The 27,026-nt window shown below is 41.8% G+C and overlaps 2 protein-coding genes across 4 annotated transcripts in view; both read left to right on the top strand.

Annotated features, from left to right (window-relative positions):
- frmpd1a (FERM and PDZ domain containing 1a) overlaps positions 1–9,725 on the top strand; it is a 57,794-nt gene extending 48,069 nt beyond the window's left edge. For both annotated transcript variants that reach the window (XM_088624048.1, XM_088624058.1), the window contains 3 exons: positions 2,472–2,616; positions 3,674–4,492; positions 4,945–9,725. In XM_088624048.1, coding sequence (XP_088480174.1) covers positions 2,472–2,616; positions 3,674–4,492; positions 4,945–7,112 — 3,132 coding nt within the window. In that variant the 3' untranslated portion in view covers positions 7,113–9,725. The remainder of the gene's footprint in view (positions 1–2,471; positions 2,617–3,673; positions 4,493–4,944) is intronic.
- Positions 9,726–10,338: 613 nt separating this feature from the next.
- Positions 10,339–27,026, top strand: LOC148677696 (gasdermin-A2-like). 2 transcript variants are annotated; one of them, XM_088624085.1, is made up of 13 exons: positions 10,339–10,503; positions 11,845–11,936; positions 12,782–13,001; positions 15,276–15,468; positions 15,990–16,161; positions 17,045–17,153; positions 18,196–18,240; positions 19,153–19,188; positions 20,204–20,343; positions 22,563–22,743; positions 23,088–23,158; positions 24,109–24,169; positions 25,625–25,760. In XM_088624085.1, exons 3-12 carry the CDS (start codon positions 12,791–12,793, stop codon positions 24,151–24,153), a joined length of 1,203 nt encoding a protein of 400 aa, XP_088480211.1. In that variant the 5' UTR covers positions 10,339–10,503; positions 11,845–11,936; positions 12,782–12,790; the 3' UTR covers positions 24,154–24,169; positions 25,625–25,760. The 2 variants fall into 2 exon arrangements, with proteins under 2 accessions (XP_088480211.1, XP_088480201.1); XM_088624075.1 differs by lacking the exon at positions 24,109–24,169 and having other exon boundaries at positions 10,341–10,503; positions 25,625–27,026.

Genomic DNA, 27,026 nt, shown 5'->3' with positions numbered 1-27,026 from the left:
TTTAAAACCAAATGCAGAGGCTTCCCAATGATCTGTGTCTGGGAACAGAGAAGACCCTCTGACATGCTCAAGAGCCAAAGAAAATTCAGTAAGAAGACTACGAAGAATAAGGCAAGGGACCTTTTGGTATAATATATAGAACTGTGCATGGAGATGTTTCATGCCAGTAAGCAGCTTAACTGCATAGCTCTGTTTAGCTGGGGAACTGAGGACATTCAGTGAAGTAAAGGCTCAAGAGGTATTATTTCATGGTTCATAAATCTCACCTCACTGTAAATAAAAGGGATTGATTTCACCTTTATTGTAGTCTCTGTGTGCTTCTGAAGACCCGTCTAGCGAAAGGATCTTATTACCCCTGAATAATACAAAAATAATCAAAGTTAAATACATAGTCTGGATATTATTAACAAAATTAATTAATTCATGTTAATAAAATAGTTACACATCTGCCACTGGTAGCTGAAAATAAAAAATAAGGTACACAAGAATATTACCAGCTATTTCATGAAACCCAGTTTGATTATATTTACTAATATACAGCCTGGAAACATTATGAATGCACACAAAAACTGTTTTAGTGTGAACACCATTTTCCTCTTTGCAACAAACTATTGATTTACTGAATCACTTCGACTTTCTAACAAAGTAACAATCTCAGCCCTGTGAGCAGAATTAGTTTTTTTTATGCTTAGCTATAACAAGTAGTATTATCACTGTAGGGGTTTAAGAGATTGTGAATGAAAAGTATACCCTGTGTGCCGAAATGGTATTTTCTAATAAATAAAAATTTCAAATAAAAATTATCAGTGAAATGAGCTTTCTCTCCAAACCTCTAATGTCAACTGGATCTCTGAAGAAAAGTGATGTCAAAAAAGTGCTTTTGACTGTAACAACATAAACATGCTTTTTTATCTCACAAGCTGTAGCTCGGAAGCTATTTTCAATGACACGACCTACTGTAGCACTAATGAAAGCTTGTTTTCATTTTTTTGTGCAGTTTGTAGGGGACCAATTTCACGGAGCTATTGTCCCCTCGCAGTGAGGGTACTGGGGTTAACCCTTTTATAGTCCTGCCTGCATGAAGAAACACAGACCAAAAGCTCTTTACGCTGTAAAGCCACCTACAGTTTATGACTTTGGAGCCATTTGTAATCATATTTATTTTCTTTATGATACTACTTTGGGATGTAATGGGAAATTAAGCTAACTGTCAATAAAAGGACTGCTAGGCGGACAGCTAGAGATTATAGTACATCTTGTTTGTTTTTTTTTCCCTTAATTTCAGAAATTATTATACTGTATAGTGTTTCACACAGATATGCCTTTCAGTCATGCTGCCCTGCCCCTCACCCCTTTTGGAACAATGGGAAAACTCCAAAAACATAAACTCATGGAGTAGACATTTCCCTTACAGGACAAGATTTAAAGATTTAGAAAAACATAAAAACTACATGCTGTGAAAGAGACACATCCTGTTCTGTTTCAATTAGGCACTTTAAAATAAAAAGACCTTAGCGTTATTTTAGAAATGACAAATTAATAAATGCCACTCACAAAATTCAAAAGCATTGTAAATATCCGTGTTTGTATCCTACAATGCAACTTATAGTACGCGACCAACAAAGTTATTCAAATCGCTACTCAAAAATTACTTTTGTCTGGCCTCTTTTTTATGTGTTTATTTGCTTTTAAATATGATATGATTTTAAGGCCACTGTGTATAATATATTTTTAATAATCAAAATCTAAATTCTATTTTCTAATTCCACAATTACTAATACTTCTGTGTACTGTATGTAATTTAAAATATTTTTAGTATTGTTTTATTCAACAGGGAAGAATGACAATATTAGTGTTAAGGAACAAGTAATAGGTTTATTCCATGCTTAAAAGAGAAGAAAGAAAACACAACGTTTCGGCTGTGAAGCCTTCTTCGGGTGTAAGGGTATTAATACCCTTACACCCGTATATAATATTATATAATATTAGTGTTATACAGTATTGTGTAAACACATGTAAACATTTACTACTTTACTGATGTGTTTGACAACCACACACATCTGCAGTATTAAGGATTCACAGTGCCACCTGGCAGTTTTAAAGATTAGTGCACTCCTGCATCAGAGTATTTGGAAAATGATAACGCTAGGACATGGTGCTGTCCAGGATACCACGGTGCGTACTGCACTATACCGACTGACAGCTTGTGCATTCGAGATGGCTGCATCTGTAGTTCAGCAGAATTGCTGGCTGAACTGGTGCAGTTAAATCACACACACTGTTACCCACATCACAACTCTACCAGAAGGTTGTCCTGCTGTATTAAAGAGCAGAGACTGGGCCACACGCCACAGCTTGTTCAAGTAGCTCAGAGGCCCAGCACTTTTTTTCTATGGGAAGTGGAACCTAATATTTTGGCCAATGAGAATACAACTACCTTTCTTTGACCTTTTTCTTTCTGCTGCCCTCAGCCAATCACACTACTGCTGGAGTCCCATGCTGCCAAAGAGCTTGCCTGTCTCATCACTGGATACTACAAACTGTTTGTGGACTCAAGAGTTTCTGTGTTCTCATGGCCTGAAAACACCAAGACACACCGTGTCTCAGCTGAGGAAGGTAAGCATCCAAAGAAAGATTTTAAACTACAGTTTGACCTGGCACTTGGAACTTACTTAACTTTCTCGACATAGCTAACGTTCCCATCCCAACGACACAATTGCTGCTGCCGCGGTTGACGTTTTAAAAGCTGTGTCATACTTTGAGTAGTAATTCACATGATCAATATTGGGGATATTTAATCTACAATAAAAAATAGAAGATAGTCTACACGGATCAATTTCCAAAATATTTTGCTTGAACGCAAAATTGACTCAATTTCTTTATGGAAATTGAGCTAGTTTAAGATTTCTAATAGAAAGGCAGATTGATTGTACTTTAGTTCACCACAACTGTTTTAAGTTTCAGAGTGATTAGCATCTTCTTGTGTCTACAGTAGCTTTCAGCAGATTAAGGCCAGGTTGCTGTGTAGGAAGAAGCTTTGAAAATCCCTGTTAATGTTTTTAGGAGACCCATCAGTGCTGAATACAGTTAAGACTCTTAGAAGTCAATACTTCAGGGAATTAGAAGTTATTTTGCCCTAGTCTAATATTTCACAACAAAATAAACAAAGTACTGGATTAAAAAAAGGACAGAAGTGCAGACCATTAACCAATGGTAAAGGCTCAAAATAAGGCAGTTAAATACACTAAAATAAATTATCTGTCTTTAAAAAGGTTTAACGTTAAACCTGAAATAAGTGGAATGAGAAAACGACAGTATGTTCATCCATCATACTGTGTTTTCATATTCTGTTTTTTGCCCACTATATCAATAAACAGCATTTTCTCTGTTGCCCAGTTCTGAGCGGCTTCAATCTTGCATCACGTATCTCTATAGCCCTCAAAATATCATACTTTGCTCTGAATTCATTATTTAAATCCTCAAATGCAAAATATATCGAGTAAATCTTAAATATCAGCTTAAGTAATTTAAGCCCTAATGATGGACATGGTAATTGAACACCCTTCATCCTTCATGCTCCAGGGTTTGAAAACCCAGAATTAAAATTCCCCGAAAGCAAAGCAGACTTAATTCAGCAGTGTCATGTGAAAAATCCCTTTTGTGTGCATTTTAGGTTATGTGTCCAGAGGTTGCAGCGACTCAGAAGAGTCCTCTGAAATAGACTCGGCCCAAGATGTTCTGGCTGACCTGCACTTCCCAAAGGACAGTGATGAGCTGGGAACAGCAGGTCAGAGGGAGCAGACAGTGGAGGCCCACGCACAGAAGGAGGAGCCTCAGCCAGAGTATCTGAAGGGCGAGGGAGAACATTTCACCGATCGGAGCCGAAGGGACAGCGAGGAGAACACGGCCGAAAACAGCTTCTCCGAGGCCTCCGACTCCTGCCGATCGGAGAGCAGGGGCGACGCCAGGTTCAACGCCAGCTTCTCCAGTGACTCCATGGACGCCTTGGAGGAGGACGACCTTGAGGCCTGCTCATCCAGCCAGCCCCTGCTCCTGGAAGTCCATCACCCCTACCTGCTGGACGTGCCTGCGCAGCCTGGAGGGGAGGAGGGCGGCGGCAATGCCGAGAGCAGCCCTTGCATCGGCTCCCTCCAGCCGCCACGCGCGGCGGCGGACTCCCTTGTCGACCCCGCGCCGCTGCCCAGCCCCTCGGGGGCCAGCGAAGGGAGCGAGGCGGTCTTCGACTGCGTCTTCACGTTCGAGGAGGATGCCAGGCCGTACTACAACCTCTGCGCCAACGTCACCCCTGACAGCGCCCGGGACGAGCGCGTCCCTGCGTCTCCTTCTGCCTCTGCTCGGGGGGAGGATCAGCTGGGAGGCAGAGAGCAGGCGCCCATTCTTCAGCCCCCTCCCGGTTTTGGAGACACCAGTTCTGAGGATGAATTCTTCGACGCTCCGGAGAGGCTCACTCCCACCAGCGCTGTGACAGCAGGTCCGTGACACATTGCCTCCGTCTGATCATGTACTGTATACTCATCCTCCCCACTGTTCCCCGCGGGTTTTCGGAGTAATTCTCACAAGTGGGTTTTTAATGCTGCCGAATGATACTAGAATTCTTTCATTACTTCATATGTATTTTTGTTTTAAGATCTTAAAAATGTAAAATGTGTCTTACTCTTATGCTATGGATCTTATAATGACTAACTTTACTGAAAACAGATCAGGAAAAATGACATTTATTATTTTGGGCGATCTAAAACAACCTGTGTTTTTAAAATCAGCTTTTTTACGTTCAGTGTACAGATACAGACTGTTAATCACTGGTGACCGACATTACGTGATTCACTTTGTAGTCCTATGGGGTTTAAACATTGGAACAAGAAGCTCTGCCGCTAAAAAGGACAAACTGCACGCTCCTCATTTTCACTTTTCCCTTCTTAACAGATAACGCTGCAGCGGGAAGCTCTTCGACACGAACATGGAGCGTGAGTGAGATTGAGGTCAACGTTGTGGAGACGGAACAGGAACGGGAGGCTGCGCCCTTTAGCAAAAGATCCCGCAAGCGGCGTTCCTTTGTTGAAACGGACTACACCTCCCAGGTGTCCTTCCCTGGGCCTCAGGACGATGACCAGCTGTGCTGCTTCGAGAAGGAGCTACTGTCGCCTCACAGACACCCATCCCCCACTATCTCCTCCCTGCGCAACACCGAGGGGGAGCCCGCCCTCCTGGAGACAAAGACCCTTGTCGGCCGCCAGCCCCCGCCAGTGGCCCAGGGCAAGAAGCTGTCCTCAAACCTCATGGAGATGGAGCCGGACACCATGGAGACCAAATCGGTCACGGAATCCCTGATCATGGTGTCGCCCATCATGGCCATCCGCTGCAGGAGTGACCCCGAGGGCAAGGAGAGCTACAGGGCCGAGGACACTGGCTGCGACTCCAAGGGCGGGGAGAAGCCTTTGGTGCATCACATGTTCCTTGCTGAGGCCAATGGAGAGGCGAGACCCCTTGGCGTCACCTCCTGCGAGGGGCAAATCTTTGAAGATAACCGCCCAATGGAAGAAGGAAAAGGAGATGACCAAAATATAGACCCAAGAGCAGTCCCACCTGCTACAGAACAGGCTGCAGGATACAGCCCAGTTGGGAGTGGAGGGCTCACACTGGCCTTAGTAGGGTTTAGACCAATCCCACAACTGCTTTACACTCCCAGCACAGAAGATGACAATCAGCTCGAAGAAGAACCTACCAGTTTTACTGAAGAACTGTGCCAGGTGGCTCCAAGTCTGAACACTTCTGCAGCCATTAGGAAAGGCATCTCTCTGAGCCACGAATGTCTTTGGCACGTTGAGTTGGAGAGGGCAAGTGGAGAGACGGGCATCAACCCCAGAGAACTGAGCCTCGGCTTCGGCAGCGTGACCAGTGTGGTGAGCCGGCTGTCCACGTCGACTCTAAGAGGCAAAATCCAAAGACTGCCTCGTTATCTATCAAGATCTCAGGAAGCCATCAGCAACACTGTGACTCTCACTAGGGGCAGCTCTGACGCAGTGGCACAGTCAGGAATTTGTGAAAACGGACAACTGCTCAATGACTTCTTTCATGACATTGGTGAAGCTGGAGCTGTCTGCCTTGCATCCCCTCTTACAGATCTGATTCAGGCAAGAACAGAGATACACAGCCCATTTACACATATGGGGAAAATGGAGGATCAGTCAGTACAGACCCACTATAGCCAAACAGAGGAAAGCCGGGGTGACATTTTAAGACCCTGCAGTTCTCAGCAGCCTAGTCCTTGCCCAGGAAACTTGGCATCAGATTGCATCTCAGGAACCTCTGAATGCATTTCTTTGAGAAATATACCAAAGAGCCCAGTGGAAGTATGTGGGTGCCAGACAGTATATGCAAACTGCTTCAGTGGGGCAGCAAACAGCTTTGACGATGAGCTGACCGTCTATGAGTTTTCCTGCCAGACACAGGGGCCTCTGACTGTGCCTCCCTCCTCCCGGGGGTTCTGTTCCCCCGAGCTCAGCCCCCTGCTTTCTCCCTTGGATAACGAGCTCAGCGTGGACTGCTACCTGTCCGACAGCCTGGGAGACACACTGAACCAACTGAGGAACAAGAGATATGAGCCACCATGGGGCTTCTGTCTGCTTCAAGAGGACATCTCCGAGCTACTCCAGGTCCTGCAGAAGAACCCCGAGAGCCGGGGCCAGCATCACAAAGAGACCTGCGCTGTGCAGTTCTCGGAGAACAAGCAACTCCTCTACGCCGAGTCTCGGAAGCTGATGTCCAGCTGTCAGCAAGCGATCCGGGTGGGACAGAGCCCGGAAGAGATGCTCCTGGCTGTCTCGGACAGCTTCCAGACTCTGGTCCAGCTGGCCACCGTCTGCCTCTGGTTTACAAACTGCGTCCGATGTCAGAAACGGCACGCTGAGGTCCTGGCTAGCCTGCGGGAGATTGTCGGCACCTACGCAGAGTTTGTCCGGGCTGCAGAGAAGGCCTGTGGTCGGAAAAGCTGCCAAGACCTGGCCATCAAGCTACTAGCCCGACAGTGCACAGCCCTCACCGCCAGGGTCTTCTGCCTGACCCAGCTGTTCAGGACACTGACTGCTCTCTGATCTCGCGCTGGAGCCGGTCCAGCTGGGCGGAAAGCACAGGATGGGTTTCTTTTTGTTCTGCCAGGACTACTCAGTGACTTCTGCTATAACCATGTCTGATCACACAAGATTAGGAAAAGAAAAAACAAAATAACATGTTCCTTTATTGCTCAGTCTCATTTTAGAGTTCAAATGAGATTTGCTTGGACTATATATGTATTAATTTATGTATTTATAAAAGTATGTATTTACTCTGGTGCTCCGTCGTTCCTGGAACTGCAGGATGATGGAGATGTTGACAGTCAGAAGGAGCCAAAAAGCTCTCTGCTCAGTCAACAAAAATTCCTTACTCAGCCCTCTACCTCTTCTGTCAGACTGAGTGCGCAGTGTAAAGCTGAAACAGCCAATCTGTTTCATGTGTCATGAGCCGTATGTGTGTTGGAAACAGTCCTTGAATTGAGGTGTGAGACATGAGGTGGAAGCGAATGCTCTTCCCTTTGTTCAAGTTGTAAAATAGATTAGTTCTTCTTGTTAAAAGAAGTACAAAGCTACCACCCCCCATTTAACAAAACAGTTCCCCAGAGGGAAGAAATATCCTACTTCTTTTTCTCCTTCCAATGCAGAAGATTCATTCAAGGCCCTGTCACAGACTGTACCCCACCCTTATATGATGATTCCTTCAAGGCCAAATACTTCATGAGGGAACCCCACCCCTCCTCCTAGGTAGACATTAGTAATCCCCCCCATCTGGTACACGAGTTGTAAAGGTCTAAAAAAGTATTATTATTCCTCATCAAAACAAAGCACTGGCCTGGAAGAAAGAGGTATTCCCATGAAATGTAGTAGCCATGAGGAAAAAATGTTGTTTTTAAAAGGGGAATGATATCTTATCAGTAGTGTTGACACCTGCTCTCCCTTAATTCAAGCACTGTTTTCTCCACTAAACCCAGTGCTGGCCCCCTTCTTACAGATATACAGTATATCTCGATCACTGCCTAGAAGGTTTGTAGCATTGAGAAGATGAATATTGTTTTTGAAAGTATAGATGACACGAGCACGGTGGAGGTTTCACAGACAGGCTTCAGTTTTACAAAAGATTTGGATTGGATGGACCGCCCTTGTTGCGTTGTGGGATTTGGGTGTCCGTGTTTTTTATATTTTTAGCACAAGCCAAAGAACGAAGAACAGATCACTTGTAGCACATGAAATCGATATAAGATGCAGTTTTCCTTTGCCCATGATATCCAGTAGTTTTTTTAAAACCCTGTCAATACAGTACATGTGGAGAGGAAGAGTCCAATAAAACATGGTTAAACGCTGGAACAGCGTTTCAGCTGTCACAGCAGAGCTCTGGCTAGTTAACACAATTATCAAATAATAACTCCTCTATCTCTCTCCTCTTCTCTTGTAACTCAGTTCTAATCATTGTGACTAGCCTCAGGATGTTTGGTAATTTCTAAACTGAAAAATCATTATTTGGGAAACAGTGACAAAATGATGACCCATTTTTGTTGTTTTTGAGGGGTACAAATAATATCCACACATCATCAAAAAACAGCTGTGTTGTACAGTATATCTCCATCCAGTTAACCACTAAGACGTTTTGTTGTGTAGAAACATTGATTAAGGCTGAGGGAAGTTTTAAGTTTGTAGAACTGGATATTTTACTGTGGTACTTAGAAGACGCTAGGGACTTGGTTGCAGTTGCTCACTTCAGCTTAGTAAAATTAATTGCCCTTTTCTTTTATAAATATGTGTCATTTGATATCCAAAAACATATATTTCTGGTAAGACACTTTCAAATAATACTTAAATTCAGTCAAGACGATAGCATTTGACTTAGAAATCTTAAAACAGCTTGTAGTTTTGAGGTATTTTGAGGTTAAAAGAATCTTGGAGAATGTCAAGACTACAGATTCCAGTGAGCTTTTCTCTTTCATGTTAATGCTATCAGCCCTTCATCCTTCTCCCCTGATTAATCCTTTCTGGTAAAAATACACTCCTGACAAATATACTTCCATAAAAGCAGTTGTGTCTTCCAGGTCTGGTTTCGCTGTCCTTCTTTAAAGTGTTACAAGTGTAAGCTCACCTACGCTTGATTGAAACTTCAAGATACATAAAGATTTAATCCACGTGGTGTGTTATTACAAGGGGGTTGTGAATGGTGGAGGCCGGGAGTAGAATTTCCTGAGGGCCAGAAGTCCTTATCCACGCCATACTAAGTGAAATGAGTAGACGTTACTACATTTCTTTGCACTAAGGCTAATTTGTGAGTTCTGTTGTGATGCTCCAGTAATTTCTTAATCAGACTAAAACACCATACAAAAGCCTGAAATGTATTGCGTGGTCTGCAGTAATGTGATTGAGCAATGCTCCCGATGTATTTAGCATGGTGACAAGAAGTAATCAGCTAGCTTGGATGATATTCTCTATTGATAGTTTTATGAGAGACTCTGTCCTGCTCAGCTACTGCATACTGTGTTGTTTAGACAGTTAAAACTACATTATCAAACAATTGCGTGTACATTTAATGTCCAAAGCCATATGATGTGAATGCCTCATTTGAATAACATGTAATTGACAATCTCCAAACTTTCTTATACTTGAAACAATAAACACATATTTGAAAGAATATGTGAAGTGCTTGTGTTTAAATAAACTCTGAGTTACAGAATGAGGAAGACAAAACACATCGTGTTTCTGTGTCACTGTAGCTCTTTATCCATGTATCTATGAAATCACTTTATTAACTGTGAAAATCAAAATAATTAGGCAACAACACTCGTTAGACAGGCCGCGGCTGCGCGCGTTGAACAGGGAAAACCGTGACTTCAAAGGCACCACTCCGGTAACTTCGATATGCAAAACATGAAGCATCCACTTCTAACCAGCTTACCATTGTTTCTGATCTTGATAATTAGATCCTGATATTTGATCGATTTACCACGAAGAGAGAGTCTGAAAGGACAGCGATTTTTTCCCCTTCTCCTGAGGTCCAGAGGGTAACAATTCAGTTTTGAAACTCACAGAGTAATCTGAAAGCACATACTGTAAAAAAAAAACTCCCTCCAGCTCAAAACTGTGATTATTAATTTTGAAGGATGCGAAGCACTTCTTTATTGTATACGGGAGGGGTAATGTTATTTCATGTAACTATACTTTGATAACAATGTCCTTTATGAATCTTCGTCTGTCACACTGAGAGTTACTGGTTCTTTAACCAGCGGGGAGGATATTTCCTGTGAGCTCAATTTAGTCCAGGAAATTACAGCCTTGATGGGCGGTGATCTTTAAGTTTTTTCCCCTTCTTTCGCATTCAACACGGCAGTATTTACATGAAGATAAATCGCGTTTTGCACTTTTTATTAAAGTGCAATAGGCTTCTCTGAATTTACTAAACTCGGGACTGAAGGTAATTTCTTTCCTTTTCCAACATGCGAGTTCAAGTTTGATCGGTTAATGTTACCTACTGTACTTACCCTTCTCTGTTTTTCGGTGTTTCGCTTGCCTGTTGCCTTTAGCCTATAACATTCCTGATGCTATTATTGATAATTATATTAGCCAATATAATTGCATATTGTGGGTGATTTAGGAATTTATTTCCTTTGCTCGGCTTTTAGAAATGTGAACATCCGTTCGCATGTGGATATTCTATTAGGCGTGATTTTACTTTCGGTAGTTGTTCAAAGGGTAATTTAAAAAAGTTCAAAACTTAATGCGCGATGGTCATAGATATGTAGTGATATCAATATGTCAATATACAATATAGTATTGTATAGGGACCTGTTATAGAAAAACACAATTTGCCCTAAATGTAAGTTTGTTGTAGTTCTGTTGTTCTTCAGCTTTAGACGTTTATTCTTATTTAACGATCAGTCATGCCAGAAAGCTGTTTTTCTTTAAGCGTGTGAAATGACTTCTGAGAACTGTTGCTGTTGTTATGGTTCAGTTTTAAAAAATAGTATTAATATTCCACTGTTATAGTTTGAACATTGTATTACAAAATATGGCCACTGGTTCTGGGGTATTATTTAAATATACATGGTCCTAAATTGTTAAAATCCTGCTCTATTACAGTTTTGTTAATAAGTTATTTTTGTGCTAAATGCATCATCTATAAATTATTACTGGTGGTCTCATGCTCCCATTTAATGCCTAAATGCAATTACATTTCTTGCAAATGGGACTGGTGTTAGCCTTAACTAGAAGATTTGTAATACCTTAAATCCTGTATTCCGCACTTAAAAAAATATTTTCCTTTAACTTACAGTATGTATGACCTTCCTTTGACCAGGAATTTCTCTGGTTGCTCTTATGCACACTTTCCAGGACGGGTGAAAAAAGACTTCACAGCTCAAGGGGATTAAAACCTCTAGTGCAATACAAAATGTTAGTTTCTGCAGGGTCTCTAAATTGTGGCTGGTAATTCAGCCTGGTCAAAAAAAGTTACTATTATTGAATTGTAACGAAAACTAAAGAGGAGCACAGACCTTTTCCAAAAAGGACTCAAAATGAAACAAGTAACAATAAAAAAACAGGAAATAGGAAAGCAGGTTTCTCTGAATTTACCCAACTCTGGAATAAATGAATTCATCTTTGATTTCCAACATCTAGAAATTACTCTTTTGTAATGTCTGTGTTTTAATGTGTTTAACTTTGGATGTTTTAATGTTTTTAACTTTTTTTTTTAAAAAAAAACCTCCTTCTAAGGTGCAGCTCATTCAAATAACAGTCCTTTCGCCTTTTCCTCAAGCACTTCCTGCTGGACATTGTAACAGCGGTCAGTGGCTCTGACTCCGTGCCACATTTTGTGACGAGATAGCTCCCAACTTGAACTTCAACCAGGTATGGTGCCTGTCGAGCAGCTGGAGTCTCCAGCACACCTCAGACACAAATAGCAATAAGACACAAGTCCTGGTCTTGAGATCCCTTTGGGTCACAACTCACAGCACTTCCAATACTAACACTATAGCACTGCGTTAAACATTACACCACCTGTCAAAACTACCTTTTTAGTGTTTGAGTGCAATAGAATGCAATTTATAATACACCCTTAATACTCTAGGAAACTAGGTGACACCAGGCATGTGCACCTGCAGTAGGTTACTAACAAAACAAGTGGGACTAAGTGGTACCATCAGTACCCACAAGATTTTATTGTGCCGTAGAACCAGCTCCGATAGCAATGATCACCCCTGGTTCCAGGCGGTTGCAAATCTGCCATTTCTATACAAAACTCTGGTCAGGCTCCCCTTGCATAGCACTTTGACCAATTCGAAGTTTTAAAAGCTGAAAGGTCACATCCTCATCAAGCAGAAAACCAGTATAAATTGGTAAGCCTCAGCATCTTAAAATGAAAATAAAAGTGGGAAGTATCCGGCACCTTTGACTCAGGTTATGCAGCTTGTAAAAGGTGAACCAAATTGCTCTGCGGTGTGAGTCTTATCGCTTCCTTAAGTATACGGACCAGTATTCACGTCAACCCTGGCGTGTGAGTGAGACCTCAGAGTGTCATTTTCATTTCTTAAATCATTTCTTTTGATTGAAAGTATTGGACACTGAAAGAGGCGACAGGGCTCCAGTGTTAGCCGTTCAGAAGGGAGAAGTTTAGATACTTGGAAACAAGCTCTGGCGCTTGGAGAGAGGACTGGAGAACTTTCCGACACGAGTCTTTGCTGCTTGAATTGCAGGCGGGAGGGATGTTTCACCAGGCCACTCAATTCATGACCAAGGAGCTGGACCCAACTGGGAGCCTGGTGCCCATGAGGAGTATTGCCAGCTCCTCGCAGTTCCAGAACCTGCGTGTGGTCAGGAAAGTGGTGCCATTCTTCCCGTGGAGACCCAACAAATACCTCCCCACCTGTGTGGAGCTGAAGGATATTCTGGAGCAAGGGGACAATGTTGATGCTGGTAAGCATTTCACCACAGCCACAAACCGCTTTATCACCCTGCAGCTCACAACCGGCAACCCACTGAAGATCAGCAGGTCTGACCCTGGTCAGTACCTGGATCGGAGACCTCCTGGGAAAAACTAAGGTTGCGGGGCCAGTAGGGGGCGCTCACCCTGCAGTCTGTGTGGGTCCTAAAGCCCATATAGTGACGGGGACTATACTGTAAATAAGGCTCCATCCTTCGGAAGAGACGTAAAACTGAGATCCTAAATCTCCATGGTAATTAAAAATCCCAGGGCATTTGTCGAAAAAGGTAATCCAATGTCTTGGCCAGATTTCCCACTGGCCTTTACCAGTCATGGCCTCCTAATAATCCCCATCTCTGAACTGGCTTCATCACTCTGTTCTCCTCCCCACTGAGAGCTGGTGTGTGGTGACTGTACTGGCACCATTTGGCTGCTGTAGCATCATCCAAGTGGGGGCTACTATTATTATTTATTATCCTTATTAAAAAAGACAACTGCACAAGGACATATGCCTTACAGTGTTCGTTGTGGTTTTGTTTGGTTTTCTGCTTTTCTCTGTTTGGGTACTGTTTGTGTTTCTGGTTTGATTATACCAAGGAGGACTATGCCTGACAAGAACTCATACTATTTTGAATTTGCAAAAGTGTCATTCTACACTTCTGTTTCAAGCTCAGGAGGTAAACCGTAATATCCATTTGTTGCTCACACTGTCAACCCTACGTTGCCAGCAGAAGGCCTAAGGCACTGTAAGGAGGACAGAAGCAGCTTTTACCTAAAACATGGATTCTCTAGGGCACGAAAGCCCATGAGGATTGTTTTTGCTACAAGATAGGGGTTGCTCCCTTGTTCAGCTGCTGGACCCACAAACCTGGTGCTGTGGGAACTCTGTGCCCTTGTCCGGGCAGCCCCAGTTGTTTTAATGTATGCGCAGTGCCATATTGCCATCATCGTCTTCCATTCAGAAAGAGGCAACAAAACTTCCTGTGACGTGAAGCGGCCACATTACATTGTGAACCAGCAATCTCGTGAATACATCTCTTTTAATCCAGTACAACTATTGCCCTCGACTTTGAGATGGTTTTGCTGACAAATACTACTTGTTAACTCTGCATGCTGATCATGTTGGAACATTCATGTGGTGAAATGTCTGCTGCACAACCTGTACTTATTTGCTCGTTCACTTCATTAAATTAGTTATTAATAATAATAATAATAATAATAATAATGTTCCTTTATTAGCCCTATACAATTTCTTGCATTAGGAATTCATCTTTTCGCATACCCCAGCTTTTCTCCATGGAGACACAGACAGGGAGAGAAACTTGGGGTCAGAGCGCAGGGTCAGCCATTGTACAGCACCCCTGGAGCAGTTGGGGTTAAGGGCCTTGCTCTGGGGCCCAATGGAGTAGGATTCCTCTGCCGGCCACGGGATTTGAACCGGCAACCTTCCAGTCACAGGCGCAGATCCTTAGCCACATCCGCCGGTGACTAGTGAGCAAGAAGGGCACCTGCTTACGTCAAAACTTGTGGGAACTCCTGTTGTTGTCTCTGGCGAGAACAGAGGATTGCGACAGCATGGACGCCGTACAGTACTTTCGCAATGTTCATAATTTTGTGCTTAGTTTGGAATTTGTAAAATTTTGCAATACTGTGAATTCATTTATTTTGCTACCGACATTTAACTACTGGTCTGAGAAATTGGGACTGCAGTTCCCCTTTAATGAGACGTTTCCTTTTCAAACCAGGGACTGTAAGCCCTAATGTGTTTCTTTATCACTCAGGAAGCACCTAAATGGCACATTTCTGTCCAGGCCTGATACAGGTATGGAAATAGCATGTTTCCTCAAGAGGCACTAGCATGAGCCCCGCCATATTTAAATGATCATCCTTGGCTTGGGAGATGCATTTTTGTCATTAAGAGTTGAGAGTCCTGTCACTCTTCCAATCAGACGAATGGTAAGCCACTCCACAGATTTTCACAGATCCAGAAGAGAGAAGCACAGATTCTCTCTTTCCCACTGTCCCCCTAGCAGTGCAGGGATTGTAGTAGCCATGGTGTGGGACAATTGATTGTTATCCAAATTGCAAGGGTCCACATATAGAAAAATGGGCAAATCCATTCGATAAAAAAATGTGTAATTAAGGAAATAGATCAGTGAAGAGTTCAATAATTTAAGGCAATACAGTCTGTTTCTGAATGAAAAGCAGAAGACTTGTGGTTCCTGGAGTGTGCTGTTCTCTCCCAGCCCTGCACTTTCTGTTTGCAGGACTCAACAGTACGTTGACCATCACACTGACCAAATCAAGCGAGGGGAATAGCAGCCTGTCTGGACAGGTTACCGCCAGCCAGGTGGAGGTGGACAGCAAGGTGTCACTGGACCACACCACCAATCTGGGGTCCTTCTGCGTGGAGGTGATGGACATGGATTTCAACAAGTTGATGAAGGAGCTGCAAAACGCGTGAGTCCGTGCACTGTGGAAGTCACACTATGTAGCTTCAGGAAAATGGCAGCGAAACACAGCAGTGTAAATATCCAAGAGAGGCAGTGGATTTTGTGACAGACTGTAGATTCTTTAATGCCTCCAGTAAGATGCTGAATTTTTTTTCCCATGCTTTCCTGTTAGCAGAATCATTTTGTAAATAGTAAAATTGTGGAATTTAAAGCGTCCACATTCAGAATATTCTGTTCCATATTGGTCCTCTTACCACAACAAAATACTACAGCCTTATCAGAAAAAATACAGTCTGTATTAGAAATTACAGCCTTATAAATTCAACAGTGAAACGTTCTCTGGAAATTCACAGCCGCAAAGATTAGGTCCTCTGGGCAGGCGAGTTACAGGTCCTACAGGAGGGACTGTAAAAGGCAAATTCTGCTGGCACGGACAGATGTTCTTTGCCTGCTGCAGTGGATGTCAAATGGGATTGGAGCACTAAGGATGTGCTCTTTTTCCTGGGCTTGATCTACGGCCTCTTGCAGGAAGATCGACATGTCCCACTGGCTGGTGCAGAAACTGAGCAGAGAAAGGGCGCATGGTTTGGGTGTGATCATCTCGTCTGTCCGAGCAAAGAGCCAGCTGTTAATCAAGCAATCCTGCTCCAGACGTGGGTACTTAAAACTGAGCATGGCGCCAGTTGTGCCAGTGACTGAGGTATGAAGCTCTGCATTCTAGCACTAACATCGAGAACAGGAGTCCCCATTCCCGATCTTGGAGGCCTGGTGTGGCTGCAGGGTTTTTTAAAAGAAGCAGCAAGGGGCAAGCTGCTGGTCTACAAAGTCAATGATGAGCCGGTACTATAAGAGTCGATGAGCCCAGCTGGACTGAAATCCTGTAGACACACTGGGCCTCTTGATGAGGATTGGGATCTCTGATCTAGACCGCCGTGGGGTAGGCATTCCACCGCAGAATTTAGATCTCGCTGGTACTTTTGTTTGCTCAAAGATTGACACTGAGCTGCTTCATAACATTAGAAAGGTTACACACGAAAGGAGACAATTGTTGAACAGACATATGAATTTGAGTGACTCAACGTTTTTTTAATATTATTTTTTTTTTAAATCTTTAGATGGGCATGCTGTAAACCTCTTATTCACTGTTAAAAGCACTTAAAAAACTTTCATTTTTAAAGAGTGGCCCAATAGTTTCCTGACCCATTCTTATTTTGTGAATGAGATTCTTATTTTGTGAATGAGAGTTTGCCGCAGCTTTCCAGTTCTTCATGTGGAAAGATTGGCCGAATGCTATTAACGGGCCTGTTTCAGTTAAAACTCCTTGAACCAAAACTCTGGGAAGACGACACTGTTTGAAAGTTAGAAGGCATTTTGATAATTCCACCGTTGTGCAGAGTTGTGATTAAATAATATTTCTACCTTGCCTGTCCCATTGTTGATACCTTTCGTAGAATTCAGGTTGAGCCGATATTGACGATACAGGGTTTGAAAGGCCCGTTTCCAAACCCGAGCCTATTCAATAGGGACTGATTGCCCTCTCAAGTTATTGGCAGCCAGGGTGAGCCGTGGTGTTTCTGTTCCAGATGCAGGCTAACATGGTGAACAGTAACAAATGGGAGATGCTGGTCCAGGAGGGCACCATACTGGCGTTCAAGGTCTATGAGCTGAGCCTTCGGGGGGATGGCAAAGTGGGTGAGTTTGAACTCGAAGTCTTTTTGCCAGAGAAACCCTCTTGCAGACGAGAACGAAATGTGACTTTATTTTTGCTGCACACTATAATATAGGCAAAATGTGTTTCAAACTGCCTACTAGAATTCTAGACTAAGTAATGATTGACACAAATGAGTCTCATCCTGATGAATTGGTGAAATATAACAAATTGCAGCCTGGCGTCATAGAGAATAATTTTCTTTCCTGATACCAGTCAGTCCATCGGCTAGCTTTCTGAAACACTGCAGCGACAAGTACAAAACACCCCACAGGAAACCATCAGTTACTAAGGCTTGGTGATAATGGAAGTCCTCATAAATCGAAAGCAAAATTTAAATTCATTTAAATGTTACATTACTTGAATGAGTCTCAAGAGTACGAACATTCATTTTGAAATGTTCCAATTATAATGACCCCCCCCCCCAGCAAGGAGCTGTTTTCAGTCAGCAAAAAAGTTTTGTTTTGTGCCGCTGCAGTTTTCTTACAGTTTTCTACTGTATTAATCTATGTGCTTAACCAGGAAGTGTAGTACTTCACACACATGATGGATAAGGTCATAACATGAAACACTCATAACCATGCTTACACCTGCATCTTTCCTTGGAAACAAAACAATTAACTATCTCATGTTTTTTTCAGCAAGCCAATTTAGTAGCTACTGAATGCCACTAGAGTTGTTTTTTATGGGTTTTTTTTGCAAAAACTGCCAGTAAATTAACAGTGGTGAATAGCATTTCAAAAACTAGGACTGTAATGTTGTCATGGTTGCCTTCGTTGTAACCAAGACTCATCCTGCCAGATTCCCCTAAAATACCTTTAATGACAAAATTCAATTTACCTTTTAAAAACAAAAAGGAAGAAGAATTTAGATAACGGGGGATTGCCCATATTTATTTTTTTTATGATTAGCGTGAACAGAGTGGATTGAAAGTACCAAAGAACTCATGTACCCTTAACTCAAAGAACAGAGAGCACTATAGCTCTGCCCTTCGATCGACAGGTTTTTAATTTTTTTCCGTTGCAGGTGCTGTATCGAGTCCAACCAGAAAGAAAACATTTATCTCTGACGGTAACGTGTTCCTTGATGAACTCCGTCTCTGTCTTATTTAGTTTTATTTCTGGTGTTTGCATTAAACCAACTGGTCCTTGATATGTTTCTCCAAAATCTCAACAATTTAGATAAATCTCACAACTGCTGACCAGTTAATTACTGTATGTGTAGTTTGGTGTTGGTTCTGGGCATGGGTGTGTTAAAGCAAACTTAAAACTGATTAACAATATAACAGCTCTCGACAAAGGTCAGTCATGGCGCTGCCTTTATAACTATAATACTAAATATCACTCAGATCTTTGGAACATGTACAGCTTTGGTCTTGATGTAAACTCCATTGCTCGTTTTCAAAATTACAAACGGTCTATAAATCTTATGTTTGTTTCACTAATTCTTTCCAGTAGGGGAGTCCCACAAGGCACTATCCTGGGTCCAATTTTTTTCTGCATCTATGTTCATAATTTTCATACCCTCCCACTGCACTGACAACATTATGACTGATCCAAATGCAATCTGTGTTATTGTCAGTATTCATCCCATTTTGAACATTGAAAATTTAGTAGGCTTTCTACTGACACTAAATGTATGATGTGCAGTAAAAATAATTAAAACTTTTTCTTTAGTGGACATCACAAACATTTTAAGTTTAAGAACTATAAAAATAACTGTACTGTTTTGATATCAGATGTATTACTGGAAGAACATATTATAATGATCTTTGTGATCTTTATTCTTTGATCTTCTGCATACTAATTGAGTCTTTACTGAAAGAAGCTTATTTAGAGGTATTTAATGGCAAAATTGCGATCATTGCATTCCTATCTATGCAAAGTTCTACATGTATGGAATTCAGGACAGTTGTGAGGAACTTCTTCTTTTATGACAATACTCTGACATACTGACATTAAATTGTGAAAACTTGTTTTTCAGGAATAGCTGCATCTGAGACACAGATCCATGGCACAGGTAAATAGGTGCATTGTGACTAACTCCTGAGAGACACACATTTATTAACATTCACCTGCATGTATTAACCTTTACTTAAAAAAAATGGATGTTAAAAGTGTCCTGGAAGATGTACAGTAGTAATTTCATGATCCTGTCAGATCATTTTCAGATGGTTAGCTACGGTATGCAGGGCTCGGTCAGTAGTGGGATGGGACTCTTCTACCAGATTTTACCAGATTTCTACTGTATGTGATGTAGATAAATATTATTGTTTACATGGTGTAATAAACATGACCATTATTGATGATGGACCAGTAGGGGGTGCTCTCCCTTCTGGTATTAACAGTGCCGCAGTATAGTGACCAGGGATGCTGTGCAGTAGGAGGTGTTGTCATCCTATGACTTCGTCATTTCAAGATGAATTTCATAAGAGCAGGTGTATTAACCTCTGCATGCTGCCTAAATTCTACTCTGGCCAAGTAGAAAGTAATTAATAATCGTATTAATAATAATTTTTAGCTACCTCCTTGATTCACTGAGAAAGGAATGTCTCTACTTAATCTGACAAGGGGCACATGATGTCACTTTGGTGGTGAATGAAGTTTGTCATCTCCTTTCTGTGAAACATTCCTCTCACTGATGTATGTTTCCTTGCAAATCAGAGGGAAAGACATCAAATATAAAATATTTTATATAAAATATAAGAGGTTACAAACAAGAAGAGGCTCATCTTTTTTTATTTAGATGGTAGTAACTCAGTGGTTTAAGTATCTCATGAATTCATTTTCTGAGAAGTCCCAAAGAATCAGCTGGGGAAGTGGTGTGATTGGCCTCAGGCTGCCTGGACTCTATGTGCCTTGAACGGACTTCCTTGTAGGAATCCACACTGTTTAATGACTGTACCTTTTTGTCATTCACCTTCGGGTTTGGTGTCCGATGATCACACTCTGGTAAAAAAAAAAATGGGTTGCAGTATCTTGTGCCGCCCCTGTACAGACCTGCCTTAATCGGTTTGTTTCTGGTTCCTGCTCAGCTTTCCAGGAGGTGAAGGCTGACATTGACAAGTGCTTCAGGGAGCTGACAGTCCTGGACAGTAAAGGCAGTGCCATGATCTGGACCCTGCTGACCAAACTATTGGCCTACAGCGATGCCCTGGGTGTGCTGGAGTACATGGTGAGCACACCTAATGATACAGTCAGTTCTGTACAAACATCAGGAGCCTGGAGTGACTTAATGCATTAGAGCAGGTGTGTAGGGGGATTACTGTAGTGCTGCGGTTCTTAACCTGGTGGCTCAATACAAATTGATAAATAAATCACTCATTAAACAGCTTATGACGAAATGGATTGCTACTTAGCCTAATTGGCACAGACGTTTTTGTTTGGCTGAATGGCTTGAATGTGACACTTCAGAGAAAAATACTACGCTGTTTAATCTTTCCGACGAAATTCTGGGGTGGATCAGAAAACTCACGTTTTGGTAAACGCGCGTCGTCAATGACAACTTTGAGGCCTTCCCGTTCCTGGAGGAGTTTTTATGTGAGAACAGTGGGCCAAAAGCTGATTTGAAGACAATTATCAGAGCTCATCTGAATGGACTGAGTTTGCACGTATTGTCCTCAACACATGGTGGTCCCTACTGCAGGCAGGTGGATCAGAAATTCATATTCGGAGACAGCTGACAAAGGATTATTGCTTCACTTTGAAGAATCATTGACTGATCTCACAACTGACTTGGCTCCAAAGCAGCTGTTCACAGAAAGCCCACTCTCTTTTACTGGCTGACTTTGGGATCTCAGTGCAAGGCAAATATGAAGGCCTGAGTAACATGGCTTTGAAAGTAAATCACCCATTCACATTATCTTGTCTTTGTGAGTTGGGCTTTTCAGTACTAACGTACATGAAGAACAAATGCAGAGCCCGTCTTAGGGAAGACAAAGATTTGCGTCCTTACCTCAGCCCAACAAATCCCCTGTGAAGCAATGAATGACCTAACAGTCCTCTCTGCCTTTATACAAGCGCAGCCATCTCATTGAGTGAGTATTTTTTTTCCTACTGTCGTTTTATTTTTCATTTGATGTGGAACTGTGTTTTTTTTTTGCGCACTTTTTCACTCGTCCAGAGGGGGGGCCGCACTTAGGAAAAGGTTAAGAACTGCTGTTTCTTTAGTGTTTTTTTTTATCTGTGGTTGAAACTGGTATAGCGACCTGGTCATGAGAAGAAGATAGTCAGTAAGCCAAGAGCCTGCTGACCTGTTCTTAGAAGGGTTGAGGACTGTGAAGCAATTGATGCTGTTTTAAGATCCTTTTTGTACAGGAACAGAGGTCAAGCTAATGGCATCAGGCTGAAGATTATATTCTCCCCAGAATTATTATTTTTTAAAGTTCCACTTTTTTCACCGCGTTGGAGCCTTGCTGTTTTCTAAGTTGCTTGAAAAGCTCAGTAACTGATTATAGATAAGTGTAGTCAGTGTAAGACACACTAAGTAAGCGTCACGAGTTACTGTTACAATTCGCTTGTTGACATAACACGTTGAGGAAAAAATACAAACTAAAACCAGTTCGTTTTTCTGTCTTTCAAGCAGTAATGGAGGTGTTGGATGCAAGAACTAAAGCCGTTTATTAAAATAACTGACGTTTTGATGGGGTTGTGTCACCCACTGTTCCATCACGTGTGTCACCATGGCGTCGTATGGCAATATTGTCACTCACCCGTCACACGCCATACATCCATCTAGGCCCTTGATTTCCATCCTCTCACAATTCTCAGCTGCTAATGTAAACGCAGATAGCCACACTGCTGCATTAGCACTAAGTCATTTATTTAAAAAAAATGAATAAGAAGTCTTCACAGAAAATGTTATCTGTGATCACTTTGTTACATGTTTCAGTGCTGTACAAATAAAACACAATTTTTAATGTCTCCAGATCAGTATTCGGCCACGTTTTTGAAGATGCCGTAACTTCTATTTATTCTATTTATTTAGTACATTAGTACACACAAATAGGTGTACGCCTGGTATATATGTCGTTCAAGTAGGTAGCTGCGTCAGCACGCGTAGGCTGTAAAGGAACAAGTAAAGGTTTTTTTCCATGCTGAAAAGAGAAGAAAAGTAACACAACGTTTTGGTGGTGGAGCTTTCTTCAGGTGTCACCTGAAGAAGTCGTTTCTATTCTTCTCTTTTCGGAATGGAATAAACCTTTGCTGGTTCCTTCACATGGTAGATACACCAGCTTTCTTCAGTCACATACAGCTTCCGCAGTCCTCTTCCCTAACCTCTTCGGCTGGCCCAGTGCCGCCAAGCCTGTGGCCATACGCCGATGTTTTCATTGCACACGCAAACTCCTTTCGCCCGGGGTTTCCTTTCAAAAACGTCTGCGCTGGCCGTTTCAGATTGCGGAGGGCCGCACCGCAGCGGACGAGGAGCCCTCGCTCGTGGAGGGCCTGAGCCCTGAGGCCCAGCAGGCAGTCCTGGAGCTGCTGCAGTTCCTGGAGCCGTTCCAGTCAGAGACCGGCGAGGATCAAGAGCACGAGCTCCGGAGGGCCCTCGCTCTTCTGGTTGACGCCTTTGAAGGTCATTTTTTAAACAAATAAAGCCTACCCCGTGACATTCTTTTTCTTAAAATGAGTAAGGTCGCACATAGTGTTACTTCGTCTCCTGATGCTTTTGTATCCTTTTTGATAGCCAAATTCCCTGTGCAATAACACACAGCCACCAGTCTCTGCTCAAGAGATGGGCACCTTCAGTGGTAGATGTGCTGATTACCACAGGAAGGAAACCCTTCAGGTGTACATTTAACACAATTCACATCCTGTACCTTGTCTTATGCATGTACATTTACCCTGTGCTTTACTTGAGCATAAGAGACTCGTTTGGTTTTCAAGGAAAATCATTGTCGGTCTTGTCTTTATTCACAGACCTGAATGTGCAGACGGTACTGAATGTCACCAGCCTAAGTCAAGATCTTCGCCAGCAGCAGATTCAGTTGGTAAGCAAACACATTGCCAGGAGTACAGCTCCCTTTCCTGTCTTTTCACAGTGGGATGAAGAAAAGACATAAAGACTGTGTTTCTTAGCCTTTGTTACCTCTGGTTTGCTTTTCAGATGAGCTCATACTGTGGCTAAACACAGCGTTTGGTTCATGAATATATTAGACCTTTTTATCTCCAAAACGTTCCTCAAAATGACTGCTTATACCTTAGGTTTGATTGCCTGTCACTGATTGTATACAGTCTTTTTGACTTTACCATTCGCTTTGCTTTGAGCAAAACGTCTTTTGAGAAAGTCATTTCTCACACTCTGCCCAATCTATTTCCGTATGAGCTGCAGTGCAGCGCAACAAAAGCATTCATTGGGGGATTATGACTCGGAGCAGAGATCTTTCATTTCATTAAATGGAACAAAAAAGTGTTAGTTGCTCTTTTCATATTACCGAACTTTGGTACATATTGATGAAGTGCTAAATTCAGGTAACAGTTTTATGTAAGGAAGTTACATCTTCATATCAGAATAGCACTGTCTGGGATTCAGGTTTTCCTGTCTTTTTCACTGTGTCTAAGACTGAGCTGGAGCTGAACGCGCCAAGATGTTATTTATTTTTTAAAAACTGCACAGTTTCCTACTGCAGCAGAGCACACTTGATAGGAGGTGTAAACCACAGCAGAGACACCTTACCAGCTTTGGTAATTCACTGTAACGACTCCACTCTCGTTATCATGCTCTCACAGTGAAAGAATCAATCATTGCGTTGGAAGCCCAGGGGTTTTCAACTTTTTTTTTTTGTCAGGCAAAACATTTTTCCAGAAGCCCCATGACATACAGATAACCAGTTTAAACGCTGTATATGTGTGGCAAATAGCGCTTCTCAGAATTCAGCAGTCCTAAAAGGTTTCAGACCCGCTATAAGTGTGTCAAAGTTCTGTGTCCTGTTTGTTATAGATATGGAGGGAAAGAAACCTTATTATGAGGAGATCAAGGAGGTGACTCAACAAGCCACGAGGTTTGTAGCAGACGTACAGTATATGAGGGTGCAAGTGTTTTCTTTTTCCATATTTACTTATAAAACAACGCAAAAGCCAGTATGAGCACTTACTTTGCTTAATTTAGCATTTTAAGAAGTCTAGCACTTTTCTTAAAAGGCTGCAAAGAGCACACCTCAGCAGTCAATACCTGCAGTGTTAAGTAGCTTTTAATTCACCCAGCGAAACATCAGCATTGCAACTGAGACCTGCTCTTTAGAAAAGGATGATCTCCACCTTGTGGAAAAAAATGAGCAGCGTTTTTTTTTTTATTTGTAGCACTGCAAAGCGAGATTTACAAAGTGAGAGGAAATGGGGGGGTGTATCGTACAACAGGCGCAATCGTCATAATTCCAAAATTAAACAAATAAGAAATCCTCCAGTTCCATGTCTTTTTCTGAGACATTTTGTCACATGAAGATTTGAAAACTTCTATGAATTGTACGAAAGTGTTTTCCTTTTCATAGAATTACAAAGTTTTGTAATAATACCATCAAACTGGAAATTTAAAAAATACTTCTAAAACTTGTCCTATAGACCATGTGAACTATATGATGCCTGTTTCAAATATCATCCTCTAATGCCAAGGACTGTATTGTATTATATCTGTCTTCATTTATCATTTCATACAAGGTGTCAGTACATTAGTGTGACTGCATACAGAATTCCTTTTGGAAAGCAGCCTTGTGATGACCCAGTGTTGTCATTAGGCCATTGGCCTACCCTGACTGGCTAAGAGAACTCAATCTTTTTAGTCTTGAACAGACGAGACTAATGGCTTACAGCGGAACCTGAACCAAGTATTAAAAAACATTGAATGTCAAAGCCAATCCAGTTGATGTTTTCGGAATTCATGTGAAACATGACCCAGGGACCCAAGTGGAAACTGTGTGGAAGTGCATTTATAAATGAGAACAGGAAGCATGTATTTGTGCAAAGGGTTCTGGAACTGGGAAATAAGCTGGCTGAGATGGGGTCCTCAGGTCAAGTAGCTACCAAACTACCAAATGAGCAAGGTGGATTTCATAACCTCCTTTAATTTGTAACATTTTTAATTATGTCCTCCATAAACTGTTACTGCTACAAACAGAACATTTTCAAAAGCTTAAGGGTGTCTTTAATAGTTACATTTCCTTATCCTGGGCTTACTGATATATGCTTTAGGGAAAAAATACTTTAATTGCTCCTTCTTCACACGTTTTTGGTTTGACCCATAAACTACATATCATTGTGTATGAGCTAATCTACACAGCCAACGCTGTGCTTGAACCTCCAGGTTTCCTTGGTAACAGAAATGTTGTTTACACGGAAACCACTCAATTCAATAACGGCTCCTGTCTGCTAGCTAGCATCTGTTGAGTTGTGCCTTAGGAGAAAGTCTCATAAAGTAAAGAGTTGTCAGTTTCCACTGTGGTTGTGATGTGTGTGTGTGAAAGGTGGAGAGGAAACTGGAGCAGAAGGACGTGGATGTTCAGCTCTTGAAAGAGGAAGTCCCTGTGGCCAAGGAGCTCTTCATTTCCTGGGAAGTGGAAGAGGAGCCTGAAGAAGGGGAGAACCTCTCCAACCAGCCCCCAAGGGACCAGGTCCTTCAAGATAAGCTGCTTGCACTGTACATAGTGCTCCGGGCTGCTGAGGCCGTGCACCTTGGAGCAGAGTGAAATTATCGTGGGTAACGGGAACCATCTTGACACAAAAGATGTGCTGAAATCCATTTCCACTTTAACCTCTTAACTTTTGTTGTTGTTTTTTTTAAAGTGAGGATCATATCTACGTCTTAGAAAAGATACACATTCTGAAATTTGGTTTAAATGTTTTCCTGCTGGAATTTCTCAGAGGCAAATGGTCTGTTTGTCTGATGACCTGAATCTGTTTTTTTTCTCCAAAACAGATTGATGCACATGTAAAACCTATTTACAATAGAACACTGTCTTTACATGTCACTTGTACTTCATCTGTAAAAGGTAGGGAGCGGTTGATGCTCAATTACCAAGTTAACCATTTACAGCTACATGTAGTTAAACCCGTCCAAGGCAGTGTGTCAAGCTTCCTGTGACTGCCTTTCTTCAAGGGAAACATACTGTACTTGATGCTTAAACAATATTTTTTATATATACTTTGATTAAGTTATTGTGCCAAAAACAAAGATGAATTGTACTTCCTTAACTGTACTGGGGTCCAAGCTATGCCATCTTAAAATCCCAAAAGTTAAAAAGGGGGAGATTTACGACATATTGGATAAGGTCAGGGGGCTAGGTGGTACAGGACTCAAAACTGAGTTTGTCTGTTAAAAAAAGTGATTTCTAAGAAATGTTTGAAGTGAAATGGTGTTATTAAATACTGTGACAGGAAAGAACTTTGCATCTTGCATTTTAGGAAGCAAGAGGATGATGCAGATACAAAGTTAAACCTTTTCTCAAAAATGACAATCAATTTTAAGAAGGGTCTTTTAAAAGTACCTCCCTATTTATAAATATTGCTAAACTGTACTTATCTATTGTACCTCATTCATTCTTCTGAAGAAATGCCAGCTAAGGTGTTCACATAAATATGGTAATATTTTCTAGTATTTGTATCCGAAACATTTCAGCCTGTACTTCATAAATCATGTAGTACCTTCAGATCTATCTATATATATATAAGAGTTTTGTTAACAATGGGAGTATAGTGCTTAACAGTTCAGGGTGAATTTTTATTTTCATGATCTTTGACAGAAATAGAGATGAGGAGCACTTGTAGTTTGTTCTGAAATCTAGGGGTTTAAATAATTCTTTGATTCAAATATAGAGGCTATTTTTATATACATTTATTTGTTAATAAAGAACTGGCTTTTAGTTCCAA

This window comes from Lepisosteus platostomus, chromosome 1 (genome assembly GCF_059453375.1).
Source record: "Lepisosteus platostomus isolate fLepPlt1 chromosome 1, fLepPlt1.hap1, whole genome shotgun sequence".
Classification (NCBI taxonomy): domain Eukaryota; kingdom Metazoa; phylum Chordata; class Actinopteri; order Semionotiformes; family Lepisosteidae; genus Lepisosteus; species Lepisosteus platostomus.
This window is presented reverse-complemented; position numbering and strand designations above follow the sequence as displayed.